This window comes from Lathyrus oleraceus, chromosome 3, assembly GCF_024323335.1.
Source record: "Lathyrus oleraceus cultivar Zhongwan6 chromosome 3, CAAS_Psat_ZW6_1.0, whole genome shotgun sequence".
NCBI classification, from domain to species: domain Eukaryota; kingdom Viridiplantae; phylum Streptophyta; class Magnoliopsida; order Fabales; family Fabaceae; genus Lathyrus; species Lathyrus oleraceus.
In genome coordinates, this window is record NC_066581.1 from 100,817,924 (window position 1) to 100,843,525 (window position 25,602).

The 25,602-nt window shown below is 31.9% G+C and overlaps 1 protein-coding gene and 1 non-coding gene across 2 annotated transcripts; one reads left to right on the forward strand and one right to left on the reverse strand.

Annotated features, from left to right (window-relative positions):
* Positions 1-10,996: 10,996 nt before the first annotated feature.
* Positions 10,997-11,070, forward strand: TRNAR-UCG (transfer RNA arginine (anticodon UCG)). The gene has a single exon. It is a non-coding gene; the product is annotated as a tRNA-Arg (tRNA).
* Positions 11,071-23,381: 12,311 nt separating this feature from the next.
* On the reverse strand, positions 23,382-25,308 carry LOC127125614 (small RNA-binding protein 11, chloroplastic). The gene is made up of 4 exons (XM_051054389.1): positions 25,122-25,308; positions 24,817-24,885; positions 24,014-24,120; positions 23,382-23,942 (listed from the first exon to the last, which is right to left on the reverse strand). The coding sequence occupies exons 1-4, from the start codon at positions 25,216-25,218 to the stop codon at positions 23,808-23,810; spliced, it is 408 nt and encodes a 135-aa protein (XP_050910346.1). The 5' UTR covers positions 25,219-25,308; the 3' UTR covers positions 23,382-23,807.
* Positions 25,309-25,602: the final 294 nt, after the last annotated feature.

Sequence of the window (25,602 nt, forward strand, 5' to 3'; positions counted from 1 at the left end):
GTTTGATTAGGGTTCCTTAGAAGCGTGGTAGTGTCAATTACATGGAATTTATCATTGTTATTATTTCTCTAGTTGGTTATTGCATTTCTCCTTCTATGTGTCGGTAAGAATGCCATTCTTCTTGTGAATGATTGGTAAGGTTCTGGTAAGGTTTTGGGAGCAGGTGCTCAGAGTGAAGTATGGATTCTTTGTGAAGTCCTATAAGGTAGTCAGGCATACCTCTGAGATCCGGTTGTTCCTTGATGTTGAATTGGAATTGCATAGTAAAGAGTTTCAGATAGGAGAGAATTGCGGAGTCTTGTGGAGGACCCGATAGGTAACTACTCGTAGGAATGGAAGTAAGAGAATCTCACGCCAAGTGTGTTATTTTACTAGAATGGTACGAGAGAAGTGAAGCATCAGGTGTAGAAGATTAGAGTATATGGTACCAGGTCAAGTGAAGTTAATAAGAATATAAATACACAGATTGTAAGACTTGTTGCAAGTATTGAAAGACTTATAAGGAAATTTGTCAGCAAGGACAAGTTAGAAGAATGAGTATGTCTGACGCTTGAAATCGAAGGGAAGTCAAATTTTGGTCCAAGACGTTAATGCAAGAATTGTTCGTTTGTTGAGTGAAGGAAATTCGTGGGCAAATTTCAATTTAAGGAGGGGAGAATGTAATATCCCATATTCCCTTAAATGCTCAATTAGTTGTCAGTTGAGACCAATTGAGTTCCTATGTACTCTATATATTATCAGTTGTAACAATTAGAGCTCATATGTGCTCTAAATGTTATCAATTGGAACCAATAGAGTAACCAGACTGAAGTTCTACTAGTCTTGTGAGAGAGGAAACTTCTAGCAAAGTTTAACAAGTTTGAGCCGTCATGACCAGAGTGGAGTTCTTAGTCAGGTGATCTCAAGAGACCAGTTTAGTATCTGGTAAGTGTCAGTAATGTGTAAGTGGTTAGACATGTTGCTCATACATATTGCCTTAGAAGTAGACCTGCCATGGAAGCGGTACCGATTATATACAATGTTATTATACTATGTCGGCAAGATGTGTAAGTTATTCTCCCAGGAGAGAGGATGGAAATAAGATATCCATAAGTGTAAGTATGTAACTTGGATTGTATATTTGTAAGAACACGAGCTAAGGTTCCTATGAGATGAAGTAAGATGATAGGAAGGAATAATTGTTGTCAGGTAGTGTGATGTCATCCTGAGATGTATGAATGAGTTGTGTGACTATGTGAGTATTAAGGAAGCTCACAATAATATCCTGGTTTGATTAGGGTTCCTTAGAAGTGTGGTAGTGTCAATGACTTGGAATTTCTCATTGGTATTATTTCTCTAGTTGGTTATTGCATTTCTCCTTCTATGTGTCGTTAAGAAGGCCATTCTTCCTGTGAATGATTGGTAAAGTTTTGGTAAGGTTTTGGGAGTCGGTGCTTAGAGTGAAGTATGGATTTTCTATGAAGTCCTATAAGGTAGTCAGGGATACCTCTAAGATCCGGTTGTTCCTTGATGTTGAATTGGAATTGCATAGTAAAGAGTTTCAAATAGGAGAGAATTGTGGAGTCTTGTGGAGGACCCGAGAGATAACTACTCTAGGAATGGAAGTAAGAGAATCTCACGCCAAGTGTGTTATTTTACTAGAATGGTACGAGAGAAGTGAAGCATTAGGGGTAGAAGACTGTAGTATATGGTACCATGTCAAGTAAAGTTAATAAGAATATAAATACACATATTGTAAGACTTGTTGCAAGTGTTGAAAGACTTATAAGGAAATTTGTCAGCAAGGACAAGTTAGAAGAATGAGTATGTTCGAGGCTTGAAATCTAAGAGAAGTCAAATGTTGGTCCAAGATGTTAATGCAAGAATTGTTCGTTTGTTGAGTGATGGAAATTCGAGGGCGAATTTCAATTTAAGGGGGGAGAATGTAATATCCCATTTTCCTTAAAATGTTCAATTAGTTGTCAGTTGAGACCAATTGAGATCCTATGTACACTATCTTTTATCAGTTGTAACAATTAGAGCTCATATGTGCTCTAAATGTTGTCAATTGGGACCAGTAGAGTAACCAGAGTGGAGTTCTACTAGTCTTATGGGAGTGGAAACTTCTAGCAAAGTTTAATGAGTTTGAGCCGTCGTGACCAGAGTGGAGTTCTTAGTCAGGTGATCTCAAGAGATCAGTTTAGTATCTGGTAAGTGTCAGTAACGTGTAAGTGATTAGACATGTTGCTCATATGTATGGCCTCTGAAGTAGACATTCCATTGAAGTGGTACCGATTATATACAATGATATTACTATGTCGGCAGGGTGTGTAAGTTATTCTCCCATGAGAGAGGATGGAAATAAGATATCCATAAGTGTAAGTATGTAACTTGGATTGTATATTCGTAAGAACACGAGCTAAGGTTCCCATGAGATGAAGCAAGACGATAGGAAGGAATAACTGTTGTCAGGTAGTGTGATATCATCCCGAGATGTGTGAATGAGTTGTGTGACTCTGTGAGTATTAAGGAAGCTCACAATTATATCGAGGTTTGATTAGGGTTCCTTAGAAGTGTGGTAGTGTCATTGACTTGGAATTTCTCATTGGTATTATTTCTCTAGTTGGTTATTGCATTTCTCCTTTTATGTGTCGGTAAGAAGGCCATTCTTCTTGTGAATGATTGGTACGGTTCTGGTAAGGTTTTTGGAGCAGGTGCTCAGAGTGAAGTATGGATTTTCTATGAAGTCCTATAAGGTAGTCAGGGATACCTCTTAGATCCGGTTGTTCCTTGATGTTGAATTGGAATTGCATAGTAAAGAGTTTCAGATAGGAGAGAATTGTGGAGTCTTGTGGAGAACCCGAGAGGTAACTACTCGTAGGAATGGAAGTAAGAGAATCTCATGCCAAGTGTATTATTTTACTAGAATGGTATGAGAGATGTGAAGCATTAGGTGTAGATGATTGTAGTATATGGTACCAGGTCAAGTGAAGTTAATAAGAATATAAATACACAGATTGTAAGACTTGTTGCAAGTGTTGAAAGACTTATAAGGAAATTTGTCAGCAAGGACAAGTTAGAAGAATGAGTATGTCCGAGGCTTAAAATCGAAGAGAAGTCAAATGTTGGTCCAAGACGTTAATGCAAGAATTGTTCGTTTGTTATGTGAAGGAAATTTGGGGGAGAATTTCAATTTAAGAGGGGGAGAATGTAATATCCTATATTCCCTTAAATGCTCAATTAGTTGTCAGTTGAGACCAATTGAGTTCCTATGTACTCTATCTATTATCAGTTGTAACAATTAGAGCTCATATGTGCTCTAAATGTTGTCAATTGGGACCAATAGAGTAACCAGTGAACTCTGAAGAGATTAATTATTAATAAAAGAGACAGAATAACATTAATAAGTACAAGAGAAGATATTTTGGTAACATTAATAATTGGTCAATTGGTACTGGAAGACAAAATATCAATTGAGATACTTTTTATTATATCTAATATTATAATACATATAAATTATATGTTATATGTATATTTGTGTGGTATAGAAAGAAAGAAGGAAGTAATAGATAAGAAGTAGTAGGAAGAGATAAGAATGAAAGAGAGAGTTATCAGAAAGAAAAAGAAAGAGGAAAAGAGAAGAGAAGGAAGGAAGGAAGAAGATGGAAAAGCTCATGAAGATCATGTTCATCACCGCCATTATCTCATCTTCATCATCATGAAGGTGAGTACTTAGTTAGTATTTAGCTTTTGAAGGATAGAATCCATGATTAGGGAGTTAGGATTTGTGTGAATCTATGATGAAATTGTTATTGTTGTTGTTGAAATGTTGTCTTTTAGTGTTTGATACTTATGTGTTTTGTTGTTGAAGTTATGGAGGTTAATCACATGAATTCATGACAATATATGTTTTGGTATGGATTGGGGTGGTTGAAATTGGAAAAAGGAGTGTTTAGAAGATGAATTTGTGAAGAAAATTGAAGAACCAACCGATTGGTTCTAGGGTACAATCGATTGGATGAACTTTCTGTTGTGAAGAAGAGAAATTTTGGATGGACTAATCGATTGGTCCTTGGCATCAATCGATTGTTTGAACTGTCTGCTACAAATGGGGGTCGAACCCAGGACCTCCTTGGTATGGAACAAGCCTTACCACTAGGCTAAGCTCTTGTTGTTGAATATTGGTGCAAGGAACAAATGTTAACCTATATTCTTGATTAGGTTAGATTGTTAAATTATTTGAGAATTGTAAATCCGTTTTGGACGTAGTCGGAGGCATTGGAAAGCTCCTTCAATGCTCTATCATATATTGATGATAAATATATATATATATATATATATATATATATATATATATATATATATATATATATATAATGAATTTTTGTTTTGTTGATTGAATATATGGTTCTTGTTCTTGCCATAATTCAAGAACCGTAAATACGATTGATATGAGGCTTAAAGCTTTGAAAAGCCCATACAATGAGATATTGCATGGTGATGAGAGACCATGAGCTAACTAAGAATTCTTGGTAAAGGATAGTGATAATTGTATGCTTGGGTTATGTTTGACTTGTTTGTATGTAACAACTTGAATAACCTAAGAAAATGATGAGCATGTTGTGAGTCGGATGTGCCTAGGGTTTATTATGACATGTTATGCTACTATGTGTGTTCTTGTGTGGTGTTTAATATGCTAATATGTATGCTATAAATTGATTGGGTGTTGTTGGATGTGAAGTAATATGATTAAAAACTTTACAAAGATGAGTGAGGAAACCTAGGAGAATAACTTGATTAATAACTTAGATAGATAATCTAGGTTACGGAAATAAGTATACGGTGATGCTTGGGCGTAACGGTGCCTAGGTATGTAACGTGGACAAGTATTCACGTGGTAACGAATCAATATGCTTTGTATGGAACATGTGTCATATATGTATGAGAATACGGTATTCATTCGTACGATGCTTATGTGGAGGTCATGGACGAATTGTTGCCATGATTGAGAATGTGACGCATTATATGGAACATGCCATGTTATTATTTATGTATTATGGTGAATGAAGTCACCTGTGATTGATGGATTTTGTTATGGTTCATGGAACCGATGATTATGGAACCGATCATGTATTCAGAATGTGTGTTTTCTGTGATGGTACACATCTCTATTAGTATGCTTAGATGAGTATGCATCGGGATGTGGAACAAATGATTCGAGCCTCAATTGGGTTTGAGCCCCAACCATGATGGACATGGGGGAAAGGTGGACACCTAAGTGGGATGTAGCCTCATACGGTGAAAGAGACTCAAAGTGGGTTTAAGTCCCATAGGAGTGATGGTTCTTAAAAGTGGGTTTGAGTCCCATAGGGGAACCTGATATCCACCATGAAAGTCGAATCATACGAGCATGCATGAACAAGGTCTGGCTTAGACGTAAGTCCGTTCGGGAATTGATGTGTCGTGATCTGAATAATGATTGTGGTTGAGTTATGTGAACTCAAGTGACATGTTTCCATACATTGCGATTATCCCGTAGTTACTCAAGTCCTAGTTATAAGGTGCGAGTGATGCACAAGTAACAGAAGGTGAATACTTGTGTTAGAATCGAGTAGAAACCCTGTAGGGCCTAGTGGACCCATAGGATAGGAGAACTCACTTAGATTATTATCTGATTTATTATTGTTGTTATTTTTTAGGTATTCCTAACAGGTTGAATTCAGGAGAAGCTGTGTATGGATGTTTCAAGGGATGTTGTTTATCATGATCTTCCACTGTGGTGTTTTGTGCAATGGAGATATTGCACATAGTTCTTAGATTTTTATTGTTTAGGCATTATTCTATAACATGTCCCATTGATGTTTTTAGTTTGGACATGTGTATATATTGATTCCATTAGGCACTTATGTAAGATCAGTACCAATTATTAACACTTGTATGATATTATTCTAGATATATATTATACGGGTTGTTACAGACGGCGTCACAAGACATCAAGGAGCTTTCAAGGTTAGGTTAGATTTTGACCCAAAAAAAGGCTTCGCATGAAGAAATGAGACTCTGTTGAACTGTTGAGGCCAATGTAATTAAGCCTATTAGAAAAAAGAATATCATAAGTTTGAACTGTTGAGGCCAATGTAACCCAAACATATTTAAAATTTAAAATAACTTATGTGAAACTATGAACCAGATGTACTATTCAAGAATGAGATTTTGAGTATTATAATAAAATTGAAGAGTTGTGATATGTTTTGAAGTTTAATTATTGTTGAAGTGTTAAACGAGGAGGTCGGGAAGGACGAGTGGCATTGTTGTAATAAAACACAGTGCATTGTACTTTACAACTCATAACAATGTTGATATTGAAGTTGGAAATACAATACGTTGGAATTGGAGGCGGACAGGATTCTACGATGAATTCTTTTAAAACTAGTGTAAATTATCAGGCCTAGCAAAAAAAAGGTATACCTATTATTGTTAGGGTTAGGGTAATCAGAGTGTAGTTTTTAATATAATATACTTCATTCGAAAAATAAATTAATGTTGTTAATCATGTGAGAGACTTTGTGTAATTCTAATAAAATTGAAGAGTGATAGTATGTTTTAGGATTTTATTATGACTCTACTATTAATCAAGAAGGTCATGGAAGAGGTGTGGCATTATTCAAGAGGCATGCAAATGAAGGTGGGAGTTTTTTTTCTAAAGGACTCAATTTTACTCTTTTTAATATATGTAAGTATCAAACATTTTATATTAAGATATTATACATAAATTAAATATAATTAAAATAAAAACCTTAAATCATCTTTTTCATAGCTCATATTTACTTTTTTTTATATAAAAAATAAGAAGATATTCATAATGATTAATAAAAAAATGTTGAAATTAAAATGGAAATAATAAATCTACTTAACATATTTAAATTTTATTGAAAACGGATGATTTTCCAATTATGATAGTTGGTTTGATATATGGATACACAAAATATAAAACTAACAAAAAATATCAAGGATTGCATAGCGCAGTGGATTTGTGCGTTTGAATTTGGATCAAAAGGTCGTGGGTTAAATTCCCATTGTGGTCAATAACTTGTTTTAATTTCTCTAAAATCAGAAGGTTTGATAGAGAAAGTATAGTTTTTTTTTTCTAAAACTTTCTTATCCATTCTATTTGCTTTTTGTAATTTTGTCTCATGTGGATGGCACGATTTTGGATTGCTACTGTTACTGGAGAAATGAGGAGCTTTAATATAATAAATTTTTGCCACAATAAAGTGAAATAATTGAACAAAAGGAGACAATAAATCGTAATACTAATGCTAAAGTCAGAATGAGAACCTTGAGACTGCAGTGTGTAGGCAACCATAAAAAAGATTCAAAACACCAAATCTTCTTCCAGTCAAATTTATTAGATTTGATGCCCAATTCAAAAAAAAAAGTATAAGAACCATGAGACGGCGTCACAAGACATCAAGGAGCTTTCAAGGTCAGGTTAGATTTTGACCCAAAAAAGGCTTCGCGTGAAGAAATGAGACTCTGTTGAGAAGGACATTATGGTTTAGACAAAAGTTCATGATGGACCTATGATTATTTATATAAATAGGAGGTATAAAGGAAGCATATGGATTTAACATAGCCAGATAACTTAATTATGTTCATTTTAACAAAATTGTAGTGGCAAACATTGATAATTAAGCCTACTAGAAAAATGAATATCATAAGTTTGAACTGTTGAGGCCAATGTAACCCAAACATATTTAAAATTTAAAATAACTTATGTGAAACTATGAATCAGATGTATTATTCAAGAATGAGATTTTGAGTATTATAATAAAATTGAAGAGTTGTGATGTGTTTTGAAGTTTAATTATTGTTGAAGTGTTAAACGAGGAGGTCGAGAAGGACGAGTGTCGTCGTTGCAATAAAACACAGTGCATTGTACTTTACAACTCATAACAATGTTGATATTGAAGTTGGAAATACAATACATTGGAATTGGAGGCGGATAGGATTCTACGATGAATTCTTTTAAAACTAGTTTAAACTATCATGCCTACAAAAAAAAAGTATACCTATTATTGTTAGGGTCAGGATAATCAGAGTGTAGTTTTTAATATAATATACTTCATTCAAAAAATAAATTAATGTTGTTAATCATGTGAGAGACTTTGTGTAATTCTAATAAAATTGAAGAGTGATAGTATGTTTTTGGATTTTATTATGACTCTACTATTAATCAAGAAGGTCATGGAAGAGGTGTGGCATTATTCAAGAGGCATGCATATGAAGGTGAGAGTTGTTTTCTAAATGACTCAATTTTACTCTTTTTAATATTTGTAAGTATCAAACATTTTATATTAAAATATTATACATAAATTAAATATAATTAAAATAAAAACCTTAACTCATCTTTTTCATAGTTCATATTGAATTTTATTTATAAAAAATAAGAATAAGATATTCATAATGATTAATAAAAAAATGTTGAAATTAAAATAAAAATAATAAATCTACTTAACATTATTTAAATTTTATTCAATACGGGTGATTTTCCAATTATGATAGTTGGTTTGATATATGGATACACAAAATATAAAACTAACGAGAAGTATCAAGGATTGCATAGTGCAGTGGATTAGTGCGTTTGAATTTGGATTGAAAGGTTGTGGGTTAAATTCCCACTGTGGTCAAGAACTTGTTTTAATTTCTCTCTAAACAAGATGAAAATAAATGATTTGAGGGATTCAATTTTAGCGTCAAATTATGTTCCTATCTCCACACACCCTTAAAAAATCAGAAGGTTTGATAGAGAAAGTATTGTTTTTTTTTAATTTTCTAAAACTTTCTTATCCAATCTATTTACTTTTCATAATTTTGTCTCATGTAGATGACACGATTTTTGGATTGATACTGTTATTGGAGAAATAGGGTGCTTTAATATAATAAATTTTTGCAACAATAAAGTGAAATAATTGAACAAAAAGAGTCAATAAATCGTAATACTAATGCTAAAGTCAGAATGAGAACGTTGAGACTGCAGTGTCTAGGCAACCATAAAAAAGATTCAAAACACCAAATCTTCTTCCAATCAAATTTGTTAGATTTGATGCCCAATTCCAACAAAAAGTTATAAGAACCATGAGACGGTGTCACAAGTCATCAATGAGCTTTCAAGGTCAGGTTAGATTTTGACCCCAAAAAAAAAGGCTTCCCATGAAGAAATGAGACTCTGTTGAGAAGGACATTATGGTTTAGACAAAAGTTCATGATTGACCTATGGTTGTTTATAAAAATAGGAGGAACAAAGGAAGCATGTGGATTTAACATAGCCATTTAACTTAATTATGTTCATTTTGACAAAATTGTAGTGGCAGACATTGATAATTAAGCCTACTAGAAAAATGAATATCATAAGTTTGAACTATTGAGGCCAATGTAACCCAAACATATTTAAAATTTAAAATAACTTATATGAAACTATGAACCAGATGTATTGTTCCAGAATGAGATTTTGAGTATTGTAATAAAATTGAAGAGTTGTGATATGTTTTGAAGTTTAATTATTGGTGAAGTGTTAAATGGGGAGGTCGGGAAGGATGAGTATCGTTGTCGTAATAAAATATTGTGCATTGTACTTTACAACTCATAACAATGTTGATATTGAAGTTGGAAATGCAAAACATTGGAATTGGATGTGGATAGGATTCTATGATGAATTCTTTTAAAACTAGTTTAAATTATAAGATTTTGTGTTTCATTTTAAGCCTCTAGTTTGATTTCTATTATATTTTCTTCCTCTTATATCTTAAAGGTGAACCAAAAGTAAATGTTTAAAAAACCAACATTTACACACCTATAAGAAATTAAAAGGTTTAAGAGAGAAAAAAGGAAAATATAATTCTTTGGTGTACTTTTTTATAGTTTTCAAAAACTTTTTTATTCTCTTATTTTATTTTGGGGTCTATTTTTATGTTTATGACATGATTTTGAGTTGTTTTTCTTATTGTATCCTAAATATATATGAATAATATAATTGTTGTCACAATTCCCCCTTGGGTATATGAAAATAGTATTGAGCTTGATAATTGAAATAAGCGGTTGAAGTTTTCTCACATTAGAAAATACAAAAGTTCCAAACACCTAAACATCACCCCAAAAAAATTTCAACTTCAACGCAATGTGTGAACAAAACATAATAAGTAAATATGGACGACATCATAAGTCATCGAGGAGTTTCCATAGTCGGCCAAGATTTTTAGAAAAAGACTTCACATATGGGAAGAAAAATTAACTAAGAAGGATTTTGCGGTTGATCGACATAAAAGCCCAAAAAGAACATATGTTGTTGATACTACTGGTTGAACAAATGAAGTTATTGAACATGACATTTACACGAAACTTAATTCTTTTCCTATTGTCAAATTTTAATTGGAGGCTGAAAATGATAATCAGACCTACCAAAAAAAAGTATACCTATTATTATTAGGGTCAGGGTAATCAGGGTGTAGTTTTTAATATAATATAATTCATTCGAAAAATAAATTAATATTGTTAATCATGTGAGAGACTTTGTGTAATTCTAATAAAATTGAAGAGTGATAGTATGTTTTAGGAATTTATTATGACTCTACTATTAATCAAGAAGGTCATGGAAGAGGTGTGGCATTATTCAAGAGGCATGCATACGAAGGTGAGAGTTTTTTTCTAAAGGACTCAATTTTACTCTTTTTAATATCTGTAAGTATCAAACATTTTATATTAAAATATTATACATAAATTAAATATAATTAAAATAAAAAAACCTTAAATCATCTTCTTCATAGCTCATATTGACTTCTTTTTTTAAAATACAAACAATATATTCATAATGATTAATAAAAAAATGTTGAAATTAAAATGGAAATAATAAATCTACTTAACATTATTTAAATTTTATTGAATACGGATGATTTTCCAATTATGTTAGTTGGTTTGATATATGGAAACACAAAATATAAAACTAACAAAAAATATCAAGGACTGCATAGCGCAGTGGATTAGCGCGTTTGACTTCGGATCAAAAGGTCGTGTATTTAACTCCCACTGTGGTCAGCAAGTTGTTTTAATTTCTCTCTAAACAAATGATAATAAAGATTTTAGGGATTCCATTTTAGCGTCAAATTATGTTCCCATATCTACGCACCCTTAAAATATCAGAAGGTTTGATAGAGAAAGTGTAGTTTTTTTTTAATTTTCTAAAACTTTTTGTAGCGGGGTATTCGTTACCTTTAGATTTATTGACTAAATCAAAAGTAAATCATACAATTCGAGTCGCCACCTCACTTCTATTTATCCAAAGGAAAGGTTAGAAAGCGAACAAAAATCGAGAAGTTTTATCAAATCAAAAACTATTAAAATTGTCAGAGATCTGGGTAAGGGGGTTGGTTATGCAATGGGAAGGTTTTAAGCACCCAAAACATCCTTAGTACTCTAAGGGAGCCCTTTTTGCAAATGTTGTATGGTAGGTTGGTATTTGTGAAAAATATTTGTGCAAACATGATTGGGGAGATGAGAAAAAAATATACAAATTATTTACAATTTCTGTGTTTGAATGGATAAACCCATTGCCTACGTACCATCACAAAGGTAGGATCAAAACCTCGTAGTTCGGGGTAAAAATCTCAAAATAAGTTGGTGAATTGATTGGTCAAAAGCCTTAAGGTCTTTTGTTATCAAAGGGAGAAAACTCAACCTAAACCACAAATCCACCATGTGAGGAGAGCTTCAACATACTAGTGAGGGATCCACCCTATAATAAGTATGGAAGACTTATAGTCCAATCACTAAGGATACAGGTGAGGTTTATATCAACCACTATGATAACTTAAACCTAATAGCTAATGTTTTTGAAAAGCTTTGGCAAAGGTGGCCATTGGAACCACAAAAACAATTTGAGTGAGTTATATTTACAAATTAGGAGTATTCACAAAATAAAGTCAAAGTTGACTTAAGGTTCAATTCAAAATAAGTATTATGAAAAGAGTTTGGAAAATCAAAGGCATAATGCCTAGGTTTCTAGTTTTGAAAACAATGTCAATGTTTGCACAAAATGAGTTTGGCTTGGGTTAGAGTGGAGAGAAGAAGAGAAGAGCTAGTCCTAAACATGCAAAGATGAGGGAAGAGAATAAAACCCTTGGAGTTCCTTTCTTGAGATCATAAAGATGATTCAAAAGCTCATTTCCTTTGGACTTAGCAAGCAATAAGCAATTGACTCAAGCAATCAAGCAAATATTAAATCAAACTCCTAGGATCTTCCAATTTGGATTTGTCTCTCTTATCTTGGATGCTCATGACAATGGTCCTTCTAATTAGCTCAAGTTTGGGATCCCTACCACACAAGAACAAACAAATCAAAAAGTTCCACAATGCAATAAAAGAATGGACAAGAGTGAGTTTAGAATAGGGGTCCTTTCAAGTCATCTTCAAGATTAAGAATTCTAAAGGCATGAGGCCTAGTTGCTCTTCAACATATTTAGCATTCTAAAGGTATGAGGCCTAGTTGCTCTTGAAACTCCATTAAGCATAGGTAAGGTCCTAATTCTAAGTCCTTTCTCCTTTTTGCATTGGTTCACACAAACAAAACAAAACAAGCACAAGGCAATAGGATATTTACACAATAATGTGCTCAAGTGAGCAAAAGGCAAATGGCATAAACATAAACATGAGCTCAAGTGAGCAAAGGGCAAAGACAATATGAATTAATGAGCAAGAAATTAAATTGCATTAAAGTAAATTACAAGAATTAAATGCTTGAATTAAAAGTTAGTAATTAGTAGTTAGTGTTAGTGTGTCATAAGGCAATTTAGCGCTATGTTAAGCAATCGTAAGTGGACTAATGTAGTAGTCACACCTATCTGAGGCCGGTCAATAAAACTATAGGCAAATAAACACAAGTTAGAGATCATGACTAGTAAGCCAAGCTCCTATAACTTGTCATGCCAAAAGAAAAGAAGAATGACCTTGTATGGACTTTAGGTTTTTTGCTTGACCAAGAAGCAACCTATCTTGGACACAAAGCAATTCACTTGATCTTTGATCAAGATGAATTTGATTTGGATCAAAGAAGATTAAGTCTCTCATGTGTCAAGGCTAACCACAAATCATTAACCCATTGATCAAAAGAAAAAGAAGAAGATGAAGATGGAAATGGAATGTACAAAAATGTAAATTCAAATGACATAACCAAAACACATTGATCAAACATGAATAGAATCAACGTCAATCAATGGTAAACAAAAGTGAAATGAAGATTAGAAGTCAAGAAAGGTCAAACATATCTTTGGTATTTTTTGGAATTAAAATAATACATGAAATAAAATGAACAAATAAAGGTCAAACTTCAAATCCAATTCAAATCAACTTGGATAAGTCCAATTGGATCATCATAAGTCTAACATGGTCAAACAAGGTTTGACAAATTTTCTCATCATTTTTTGAAAACATAAACTAATTTTAAACAATTAAAAATGAAAAGAAATAACATAATTGGACTAAAATCTCAAATCAATTAAGAAATTGATGAGAATATTTTTCATAGATTCATCATCATCCAAGGATGTTAAGAAAATATTTTTGGCATTTTTGAATATCAAATGGTATTTTAAATGAATTAAAAACAATCAGAAATGAAATAATTCACAAAAAATATTAAATGGAATCATAAAAATAATTAAAAACCATTTTATGAAACTAGAATTTAAGAGAAAATTTTTGCAATTGGTCCCATATTTTTGTGATTCCAAATAAAGAAGTTATGAATTTTTGAAAATAAATGGATTAAAAGAAATTAAAACAGAAATTAAGAAAATAGAAAAATCCAGAGGCGTCAGATCCAACCTCATTCATTGACGTGGCTGATCACATGGCTAGGAAGCGCGCGCGTATTGGTATGGACAAGTCAAACGCGAAACATGAATCATTTAAAAAAGTCATAACAATACACGGCTAGGATTAGATCTGGAAACTATCATCCAATTGCTAAGGTTCAGACGCATGGGGACGGTGGTGGAAACCACCGTCTTCTCCGGTGAGAAGGCCAAATCCGGCCACCAGTTGCAGTTTTTACAACCTTAACTATAACACGCGATCTATATACCAAATGAAAGTTGGGGTGATGTACATCACCCCTGTGACCTTAGTTTTTGCTCCAAATTCTTATGGAAGAAGAAATTTGAGGTTGAAAAACAAGGTGTTCAATCTGAAGTTAACCAATTCACAAAATTAAAGCCACCACTGGCTTGCCTCTCATATGAGGACTTCAGAAATGCAAACCAACACAAGCAATGCACAATAATCAGAGAGGTTCGAATCAAAATAGTTGAGGATTAAACCTTTGGAGTGCAGCTTTTATGAGCAAAATCCAATCCAACTCTTGACTGCAGCTTGATCTTGAAGTGACAATGAAGCAAGGCTAAGGAATTAGAAGCTAAAGATCAACCAGGGAAGTTGAAATTTAAGCTTGAAAAGAGAAGTGAAATTTCAGAATTCCTTTGGTGAGAGGGTGGGGAATCAATTCAGCAGAGGTTCAGGTGCCTTCAGGTTACCAATTGAGTGAAGTAATGCCTTCTATTTATAGCCACAGCTGATGCAAGGTGTGATCAAACTCGTGTGCATGTGAAGTTGGGTCCTCCATGCATGGGTCTGTACAGGCGCATGTGAGGCCCAAAATCAATTGGTTTTGCATGCTGAACTCAAATGAATCAATTTTGGACGTGCAGATGGCAAGGCAATGGATTGTGTAGCAAGATTTAACATGTTATGCATAATTGATCATAAAGTTTCATCTCTTCGAAAATCCCATTTGAAAAATCCAAACATAAACATGTGAGTAATGGTTGGAAAGGTCTTGACATAAGGAACAAAAGATATGTTGAACAAAAATCCATTTGGAGTTTGGAAAATATTGAAAACTGGCCATGAAGTTCAAGGTTCAAAACATGTATTTGAAAATTTTGCCAAAATAGACCAACTTCAAGCCCTTCTGTTTCAATGATGCAAGCCTCAAATGACAAAACCTTAAACATAAAAGTTGTATATCTTTTCAATACAATAAATTTGGACTTACATTTTGCATCATTTGGATTTTTTATGAAAAAGCTATGGGCACTTTAAGTTGGACTTTTTTCAAGATTCAATGGCTTTGGTCCAAAGTGACCTATAATGTTTTGTATTATCACATGTGTTTCTTTTAGGATTATGAAAATTTGTCCAACATAAAAATTGAATTAGACATATTAAAATTTCCAATGCACTTGGTCTCACCTCAAAATCATGAAAAATGAAGGAGTTAGGTCCTTGGGAAGTTGACCCAAAATTAGGGTTTCAGTCAAAATGACCTATAATGTTTTGAAATGAATGATGACCTTCCAAGTTTCAAATGGATTTTGTATGAACATGAAAGTTGTTCATATTGTTCTTAAGAACATGTTTTCTCTTGGGGTCATCTTCATTTGACAAACACATCAAAAGTTAGGTCTCAATGGATTTCAAAATAGTCAGATGAATTGACTGATTAACTTCTCAAGTCCAAACTTCAAATCTTGATGAATGAATGATTTAGGATACTCACATAAGCTTATATATGCATAAAATGATGAATGAAAGAACTTCCCTTGATTGTATTTGATCATGGGTTGGGGTTGCTTCATGAGCAAGGCACAGTCAATGCATAGTTGAATTAGGGTTTCCTTGGGAAACAATCCTCAAGCCCTTTGGTTTATCTTGATCAAATTGAAAAATTGAGATACTTGGAAGGCATATATGATAATTGAGAGCTTTGTGAACCATTGTCATGCTTGCTTTCATCTTCATTTGGCCATTTCATTGGGTATAGGAGCCTCCTAGGAGCCTTGGATCACATGATTGCTCAAGCTTCAAAACAAAACAAGTTAGTGACATATTTTTGTGCTTTTGGTTAGTAAACAAAATAAGAAAGGCAATAATATACAACTCAAACATGCTTGGTGGTCTCAAACCAACTCACACAAGTCCCCACCCAAGGGTTAAGGAGCCAAGATGCTATGATCCTTGAGGAAAATGAAAATGAGCAATGTTATGATGCCATGAGGGATCTTAGGGTCAAAATTAGGGTCTTACACTTTCCTATCCATTCTATTTACTTTTTGTAATTTTGTCTCATGTGGATGACACGATTTTGGATTGCTACTGTTATTGGAGAAATGGGGAGCTTTAATATAATAAATTTTTGCCACAATAAAGTGAAATAATTGAACAAAAATAGGCAATAAATGGAAATACTAATGCTAAAGTCTGAATGAGAACCTTGAGACTGTAGTGTGTAGGCAACCATGAAAAAGATTCAAAACATCAAATCTTCTTCCAGTAAAATTAGTTAGATTTGATGCCCAATTCCAACAAAAAGTTATAAGAACCATGAGACGGCGTCACAAGACATCAAGGAGCTTTCAAGGTAAGGTTAGATTTTGATATAAAAAAAGGCTTCGCATGAAGAAATGAGACTCTTATGAGAAGGACATTATGGTTTAGACAAAAGTTCATGATGGACCTATGATTGTTTATAAAAATATGAGGAACAAAGGAAGCATGTTGATTTAACATAGCCACATAACTTAATTATGTTCATTTTAACAAAATTATAGTGTCAGACATTGATAATTAAGCCTACTAGAAAAAATGAATATCATAAGTTTGAACTGTTGAGGCGAGTGTAACCCAAACATATTTAAAATTTAAAATATCTTATGTGAAACTATGAACCAGATGTAATTCAAGAATGAGATTTTGAGTATTTTAATAAAATTGAAGAGTTGTGATATGATTTGAAGTTTAATTATTGTTGAAGTGTTAAACGGGGAGGTCGGGAAGGACGAGTGGCATTGTTGTAATAAAACACAGTGCATTGTACTTTACAACTCATAACAATGTAGATATTGAAGTTGGAAATACAATACGTTGGAATTGGAGGCGGACAGGATTCTACGATGAATTCTTTTAAAACTAGTTTAAATTATTAGGCCTGCCAAAAAAAAGTATACATATTATTGTTAGGGTCAGGGTAATCAGAGTGTAGTTTTTAATATAATATACTTCATTCTAAAAATAAATTAATGTTGTTAATCATGTGAGAGACTTTGTGTAATTCTAATAAAATTGAAGAGTGGTAATATGTTTTAGGATTTTATCACGACTCTACTATTAATCAAGAAGGTCATGGAAGAGGTGTGGCATTGTTCAAGAGGCATGCATACGAAGTTGAGAGTTATTTTCTAAAGGACTCATATTTACTCTTTTTAATATCAGTCAATATCAAACATTTTATATTAAGATATTATACATAAATTGAATATAATTAAAATAAAAACCTTAAATCATCTTTTTCATAGCTCATGTTGACTTTTTTTATAAAAATAAGAACAATATATTCATAATGATTAATAAAAAAATGTTGAAATTAAAATGGAAATAATAAATCTACTTAACATTATTTAAATTTTATGGAATACGGATGATTTTCCAATTATGTTAGTTGGTTTGATATATGGAAACACAAATATCCAACTAATGGAAAATATCAAAGATCGCATATCGTAGTGGATTAGTGTGTTTGACTTTGGATCAAAAGGTCATTGGTTCCCTCCCACTGTGGTCGATAACTTGATTTAATTTCTCTCTAAACAAGATGAAAATAAATGATTTTAGGGTCTCGATTTTAGCATCAAATTATGTTACTATATCTACACACCCTTAAAAAATCAGAAGGTATGATAGAGAAAGTGTTGTTTGTTTTTAATTTTCTAAAACCTTCTTATCCATTCTATTTACTTTTCGTAATTTTGTCTTATGTGGATGACACGATTTTGGATTGCTACTGTTATTGGAGAAATGGGGAGCTTTGAGATGATAAATTTTTGCCACAATAAAGTGAAATAATTGAACAAAAAGAGGCAATAAATCGAAATACTAATGCTAAAGTCTGAATGAGAACCTTCAGACTGCAGTATGTAGGAAACCATAAAAAAGATTCAAAACACTAAATCTTCTTCCAGTAAATATAATTAAATTTGATTCCCAATTCCAACAAAAAGTTATAAGAACCATGAGAGGGCGTCACAAAACATCAAGGAGCTTTCGAGGTCAAGTTAGATTTTGACAAAAAAAGGCTTCGCATGAAGAAATAAGACTCCGTTGAGAAGGATATTATGGTTTAGACAAAAGTCCATGATAGACCTATGATTGTTTATAAAAATATGAGGAAGAAAGGAAGTATGTGTATTTAACATAGCCACATAACTTAATTATGTTCATTTTGACAAAAGTGTAGTGGCAGACATTGATAATTAAGCCTACTAGAAAAAATGAATATCATAAGTTTGAACCATTAAGGCCAATGTAAGCCAAATATATTTAAAATTTAAAATAAATTATGTGAAATTATGTACCAAATGTATTATTCAAGAATGAGATTTTGAGTATTGTAATAAAATTGAAGAGTTGTGATATGTTTGGAAGTTTAATTATTGCTTAAGTGTTAAACGAGGAGGTCGGGAAGGACGAGTGGCGGTTTTATGATAAAAGACAGTGCATTGTACTTTACAACTCATAACCATGTTTATATTGAAGTATTAAATACAAGACGATGGAATTGGAGGCGGCAGGATTCTACGCTAAATTCTTTTAAAACTAGTTTAAATGATAAGATTTTGTTTTTCATTTTAAGCATGTAATTTGATTTCTATTATATTTCCTTCCTCTTATATCTTAAAGGTGAACCAAAAATAAATGTTTAACAAACCAACATTTATACACCTATAAGAAATTAAGAGGTTTAAGAGAGAAAAAAGGAAAATATAATTCTTTGGTGTATTTTTTTTTATTGTGAGCAAAACATAATAAGTAAATATAAACGACATCATAAGTCATCGAGGAGTTTCCATAGTCGAACAAGATTTTTAGAAAAAGACTTCACATATTTGAATAGCACTCACCTGAGAAGGATTTTGTGGTTGATCGACACAAAAGCCCAAAAAGAACATATGTTGTTGATACTGGATGAACAAAGGAAGCTATTGAACATGACATTTACACATAACTTAATTTTTTTCTTATTGTCAAAATTTAATTGGAGGCTAAAAGTGATAATTAGGCCTAAAAAAAAAGAATATACATGGAACTATTAGGGTCAGGGTAAAAAATAAGAACAATATATTCATAATGATTAATAAAAAAATGTTGAAATTAAAATGAAAATAATAAATCTACTTACCATTATTTAAATTTTATTGATTGTGTATAAGTTTCCAATTATATTATTTGGTTTAATATATGGAAACATGAATATAAACCTAATGGTAAACATCTAAGGACCGCATAGCAAGCTAGGTTTGGGTGTTTGACTTTGGAACAAAAAGTTGTGGGTTCAACTCCTAGTTAGGGTATTAATAACTTGTTTTAGTTTATCTCTAAACAAGATGAAAGTAAATGATCTTTGGATTTTTATTTTAGCATCAAATTATCGTAGTCTATAGGCAACTATAAAAACGCGTCACAAAAAATCAAGGATCTTCCAGTGTCGGGTTAGATTTTGACAAAAAAAGACTTCGCGTGAAGAAATGAGACTCGGCTGAAAAGGATATTATGGCTGTTTATACAATAGGAGGAACAAAGGAATGAGGTAGATTTAACATAGCCACATGACTTAATTATGTTCATGTTCACTAAATTGTAGATGCGGACACTGATAATTAAGCCTGCTAGAAAAAATGAATATCATAAGTTTGAACGGTTGGGGTCAATGTAACCCAAACATAGTTTAAAAGTTAAAATAACTTTCATGAAACTATGAACCATATGTATTATTCAAGAATGAGATTTTTAGTATTGTAATAAAGTTGAAGAGTTGTGATATGTTTTGAAGTTTAATTATAGCTTAAGTGTTGAGCGAGAAGGTCGGGAAGGACGAGTGGCGTTATTAACTTGTTTTAATTTCTCTCAAAACAAGATGAAAGTAAATGATTTTAGGGTTTTTATTTTAGCATCAAATTATGTTTCTATATCTACACACCCTTAAAAAATCAGAAGATTTGATAGAGAAAGTGTAGTTTGTTTTTAATCTTCTAAAACTTTCTTATCCATTCTATTTGCTTTTTGTAATTTGGTCTTATGTATATGACACGATTTCAGATCATTATTGCTATCTGAGAAATTGGGAGCTTTGAGATAATAAATTTTTGCCATAATAAAGTGAAATAATTGAATAAAAATAGATAATAAATCGTAATACTAATGCTCAAGTCCGAATGAAAACCTTGAGACTGTAGTCTGTAGGCAACTATAAAAATAAATCAAAACACCAAATCTTCTTCGAGTAAAATTAGTTAAATTTGATGTCCAATTCAAATAAAAATTTATAAGAACCCTGAGACGGCGTCACAAGAAATCAAGGATCTTCTAGTGTCGGGTTAGATTTTGACAAAAAAAGACTTCGCGTGAAGAAATGAGACTCGGCTGAGAAGGATATTATGGTTTAGACAAAAGTCTATGAATGACCTATGATAGTTTATACAATAGGGGGAACAAAGGAAGCAGGTAGATTTAACATAGCCAGATGACTTAACTATGTTCATGTTGACTAAATTGTAGATGCGGACACTGATAATTAAGCCTGCTAGAAAAAATGAATATCATAAGTTTGATCTGTTGGGACCAGTGTAACCCAAACATAGTTTAAAATTTAAAATAACTTACGTGAAACTATGAACCAGATGTATTATTCAAGAATGAGATTTTCAGTATTGTAATAAAGTTGAAGAGTTGTGATATGTTTTGAAGTTTAATTATAGCTTAAGTGTTAAGCGAGAAGGCCGAGAAGGACGAGTGGCGTTATTGTACTAAAAGACATTGCATTGTACTTAACAACTCATAACCTTGTTGATATTGAAGTTGGAAATACGAGACGTTTGAATTGGAGGCTGACAAGACTCTACCTTAAATTCTTTTAAGACAAGTTTAAAATATAATATTTTGTATTTCAATTTAAGCTTCTAATTTGATTTCTATTACATTTTCTTCCTCTTATATCTTAAAGGTGAACCATAAAAAAATATTTTACAAATCAGCATTTACACACCTATAAAAAATTAAGAGGTTTAAGAGAGAAAAAAGGAAAATGTAATTATTTGGTGTTTTTTTTATAGTTTTCAAAAACTTTTTTATTCTCCTATTTTATTTTGGGATCTATTCTTATGTGGATGTCGTGATTTTGAGTTGTTTTTGTTATTGTATAGTCAATATATCTGAATAATATAGTTGTTATCACAATTCTCCCTTAGGTATATGAAAATAGTATTGAGCTAGATAATTTAAATAAGCAGATGAAGTTTATACACATGAAGTTTATACACATTAGAAAATACAAAAGTTCCAAACATCCAAACATCATCCATAAAAATATTCAGCTTCAACGCAATATATGAACAAATTATAATAAGTAAATAGAGACGACATCATAAGTCATCGAGGAGTTTCCGTTGTCGGATAAGATTTTAGAAAAAGACTTCACATATGGGAAGAACACTTATTTGAGAAGGATTTCGTGGTTGACACAAAATCCCAAGAAAAACATATGTTATTGATACTATTGGATGAACAAAGGAAGCTCTTGAACATGACATTTACAGACAACTTAATTCTTTTTCTATTGTCAAAATTGAATTAGAGGCTGAAAGGAATAATCAGGTCTACCAAAAAATAAAAGAGTATATCCGAATGGGTCAAGGTAATCAGAGCGTAATTTTTTAATATAAAATACTTCATTCAAAAAATAAATTGATGTTGTTATTCATGTGGGAGACTTTGTGTGATTATAATAAAATTGAAGAGTTGTGGTATGTTTTAGGATTTTATTACGACTCTATTATTAATCGAGAAAGTCATGAAAGAGGAGTGGCACTGTTCGAGAGGCAAGCATACAAAGGTGAGAATGTTTTTTCTAAAGGACTCAATTTTACTTTTTTATATCCGTAAGTATCAAACATTTTATATTAATATATTTTATATAAATTAAATATATAAAAAATAAAAACGTTAAATCATCTTTTTCATAATTTATATTTAAAAAAATTATAAAAAAATAAGCACAAGATTTATTTGATTTTTATAAATGTCTTGATTGAATAGCACAAGACTTATTAACTTTTATAAATGTTTTGATTGAATATCATAAGGGTGTTTGCGAATTAGTTTGATTCGATTTTGAGAAAATTTATTATGAAAACAATTAAAAATATATGAATTGATTTGGATTGGATTTACTCATATTTGTTATAAAATCCAAACCAAACAAAACCAAAAAATAATGAATTGATTTGGGTTGGATTAATCAAATATATTAAAATCAAATGTGAAAAAAATAATTTATTTACATCAAAACAATTTTTCATAACATTATGACATTTTTCATAACTAGACTAGCGTTTTTCCATGGCATATTCAAAAATATATAACATGAAAAATATCAAACACAAAGGCTTTTAATATGCAATTAGTTATTTGTTAGAACGTGTACTTATAAAAACAATATGATAGATTTTCTATAGAAACAATATAATAATTGGAATTAGATTTTCTTATGTGAAATCCCTAATTTGTGTTTCTCAATTTAGGTTGTAAACAACACAAAGGGTGTTTCATCTTTTTTTCTTCTTCAAATTGAAATTGAATGTTTGATACTAATTTCCATGAAAATAATTATACAAATCAATTGTTAGGCTCAAATAGATAGACTTGCGGATAGAATATTAAAAACCCATTCCTCGAACTAAATAACACCGAGTTTGTTTCATTGGATTGCTTAGGTTTTTGTTCAAACTGAAAAAATGTCAAACCCAAACACTGATTTTGTTTGGATTCCAATTTGTTTTAAATTTAGTTCACAAGACTTAATATTTGCTTGAATACCACAAAATTTATTTAATTTTTATAAAAGTCTAATTGAATACCATAAGATTTTTCTAACATAAAAGAAATCTTTTAAAATCTTTCGAAATTTCAATTCAACAGACCCCTAGATGTTTTAATTATTTTTAGATTTCCAAACTAATCAATTAATTACTTTTAAATTACTAAGAATAAAAATGACTCATCATCTTTATTTTTCATCTCAATGTCACGTCATCAAATATTAGTCATATTTTTAAATAAAAAACACTCAAGGGCCAAAATGAAAGTATTTTGGACCTCTCCAAATGCAATTGAAGTTACATTGAAATATCATCAATAACCACAAAGATAATTTTAGTTAATAAGTATAGTTAATAAATTTATACCTTGAAACCCAAAGATAAACACAAGACCAAACTAGCAGCCACAGAATCAATCCTCCAAAATGAGTAAATAAGACCATATTCATTGTTGACTTAATTTAAATTATATCATATAATCTCAACATACAAGAATCTAGAGATGAATACACATCCTTATCTTATCATTTTATATACAAGCTTGCTCATAAGAGCTCAACCCCTACCACATATAACCTCAAAAACCTCACTCATTCCTCCACATGCAAGTAATAACTGATGAAAGAAAACTTCTATTTCTATTGATTAGACTCATTCAAAGTAAGCAAATCACTTTAAATGGTGAAGTACGCAATCTCAACCAACCTATGATATTCCAAAACATTCATTATTTGCTATCCGTTGAGATTACTTACTTTACATTCTAAAGTAGCAAATGGTTCACCTTAGAGAAGTTTAATCCTATTTTTAACACATCGCTTACTCGAGTATGTCAAACCTCGGTATCGTATCTCACATGTCTTGAGGAGAATCTATTATCTCTTGTTTGTTCAGAACTTCAGGAGGCCCTCTTGCAATCGGCATTCCCATACTGCGTTTGGTATCTGGTTTTGCATAGTCGACGAAGACAACACGTCCGTTTAGTGCCTGCAAAGAGATCTCTCACTTCTAAGTTCTAACCCTAAAAAGAGTATCAGAATTGCGAATTTGATAATTACCTTTTCATTCATCTCAGCTATGGCATTCTCAGCTTCATCTTGTGAAGCAAAAGTAACAAAACCATACCCTTTGGATTTCTCGGATACCCTATCAGTTACAACTTTAGCTGAAAAAAATAACATTGTAAAAAGCCAAAAATGGGCGTATGTTTGGTTTGGTTGCGCGGTGAAAAAAAATTGATTTTGAATTAATTGATTTTGAATTAATTGATTTTGAGTAAAAGTGAATTGAATGTAGAGTTTGTTTGGTTATGCGGTGAAAAAAAATTGATTCCGAGTGAACTGATTCTATAAAAAATTCATTCGGTCTAAAAATGAGTTGAAAGTAAAGTGATTTATATTTGGAGAAATTCCGGCAAAAGTGAGTTGAAATTTCAGCGTAAAAATCATTTTTAGAATCAAAAGCTACAAGCTTCCCGTAAAATCAATTCTTGAAAAAGAATCAATTCTACCGAAGATCAACAAAAACACGATTAAAATCAATTTTACACAACCAGAAGAATCAATTCTAAGTACTCCTACCGTGAAACCAAACATACACCTAAAGTGATTTTTATTTGAATAACTTTATGCAAAATTGAATTGAACCATAAATTTCAAATTTCAAATGTAAAAATCATGAGTTTAAAATCAAAAACTACAAATTATAGTTTTAAGTAGAATCAATTCTAGCAGCAGAATCAATTCTACTTTAAAAAACCAACCAACACAAAATCGTTCCAAAAGCAATTCTCAAAGGTAAACCAAACCTACAGTAACATAATGTTAGCGCATTATACTAATCACATTGATTTAGAAGCTACCTTCTATAACTTGTCCATAATTTGAGAATGCTTCTGATAAAGTTTTCTCTGTTGTGTGAAAAGAGAGTCCTACAAAATCAATAATCCATTTTCAAACGTCAATATTAACAAATGGATTCATGCATTCAAAACAAGTATAAAACAAACACAACAAACACTGGAACCGTTTTGATAGTAGGTGAAAACACAAAACCCTAGGGTTAAGTTCAATTTTGAAAAGAAAAAAAACAGAGTATTGAAAAATGTGTTTGAATAATCATGAAATTGCAATTAAGAAAGAAATTGAGGAATGTGAATGTGTATACCGCCAATGAAAAGCTTGAAAGAAATTGCTCTGCGGAAATTGAGAAGAAAGGGAGATACGGAATTGGTGTAGCCGACGATTCTCCGGATGGCTGCCATTGAATGCGACTGTCAAGCAGATACGGAGAAGGAACACGACGGATTAGGGCGCTCATAATTCGGTAAAGGGCTTCAGTTTACTACACAAGCCCGATTGCTATATGGGCCGGGCATGCTACTACGCACTGTATAGTCCGAAAGTTTTACCTTGTACAATTATACCGATACTCCTATAATATAGTTTTTGGACCAAAATGCCCCGTATAAATAGGGTATATTTTTCAAATTTTGATTTTTTTTTTATTTTCGCTTCAAGACTTCCGGATCAGTGTTTTTGGCATTGTAAACCGGAACACTAAGAGTAAGTCTTCCGGTTCACAAAACATATACCGGAACACTTTCCATAAGACTTTTGGTTCGCTGCAATTTTTAGGCGTTGAACCG

Bases quoted from the DNA above. Each gene is read 5' to 3' on its own strand.
- LOC127125614 (XM_051054389.1), bottom strand. From the start codon at position 25,218: ATGGCAGCCATCCGGAGAATCGTCGGCTACACCAATTCCGTATCTCCC. The intron at 24,886-25,121 runs GTATACACATTC...TTGATTTTGTAG, and splicing joins TTTCAAGCTTTTCATTGGCG to GACTCTCTTTTCACACAACA. The intron at 24,121-24,816 runs GTAGCTTCTAAA...TATTTTTTTCAG, and splicing joins TTATGGACAAGTTATAGAAG to CTAAAGTTGTAACTGATAGG.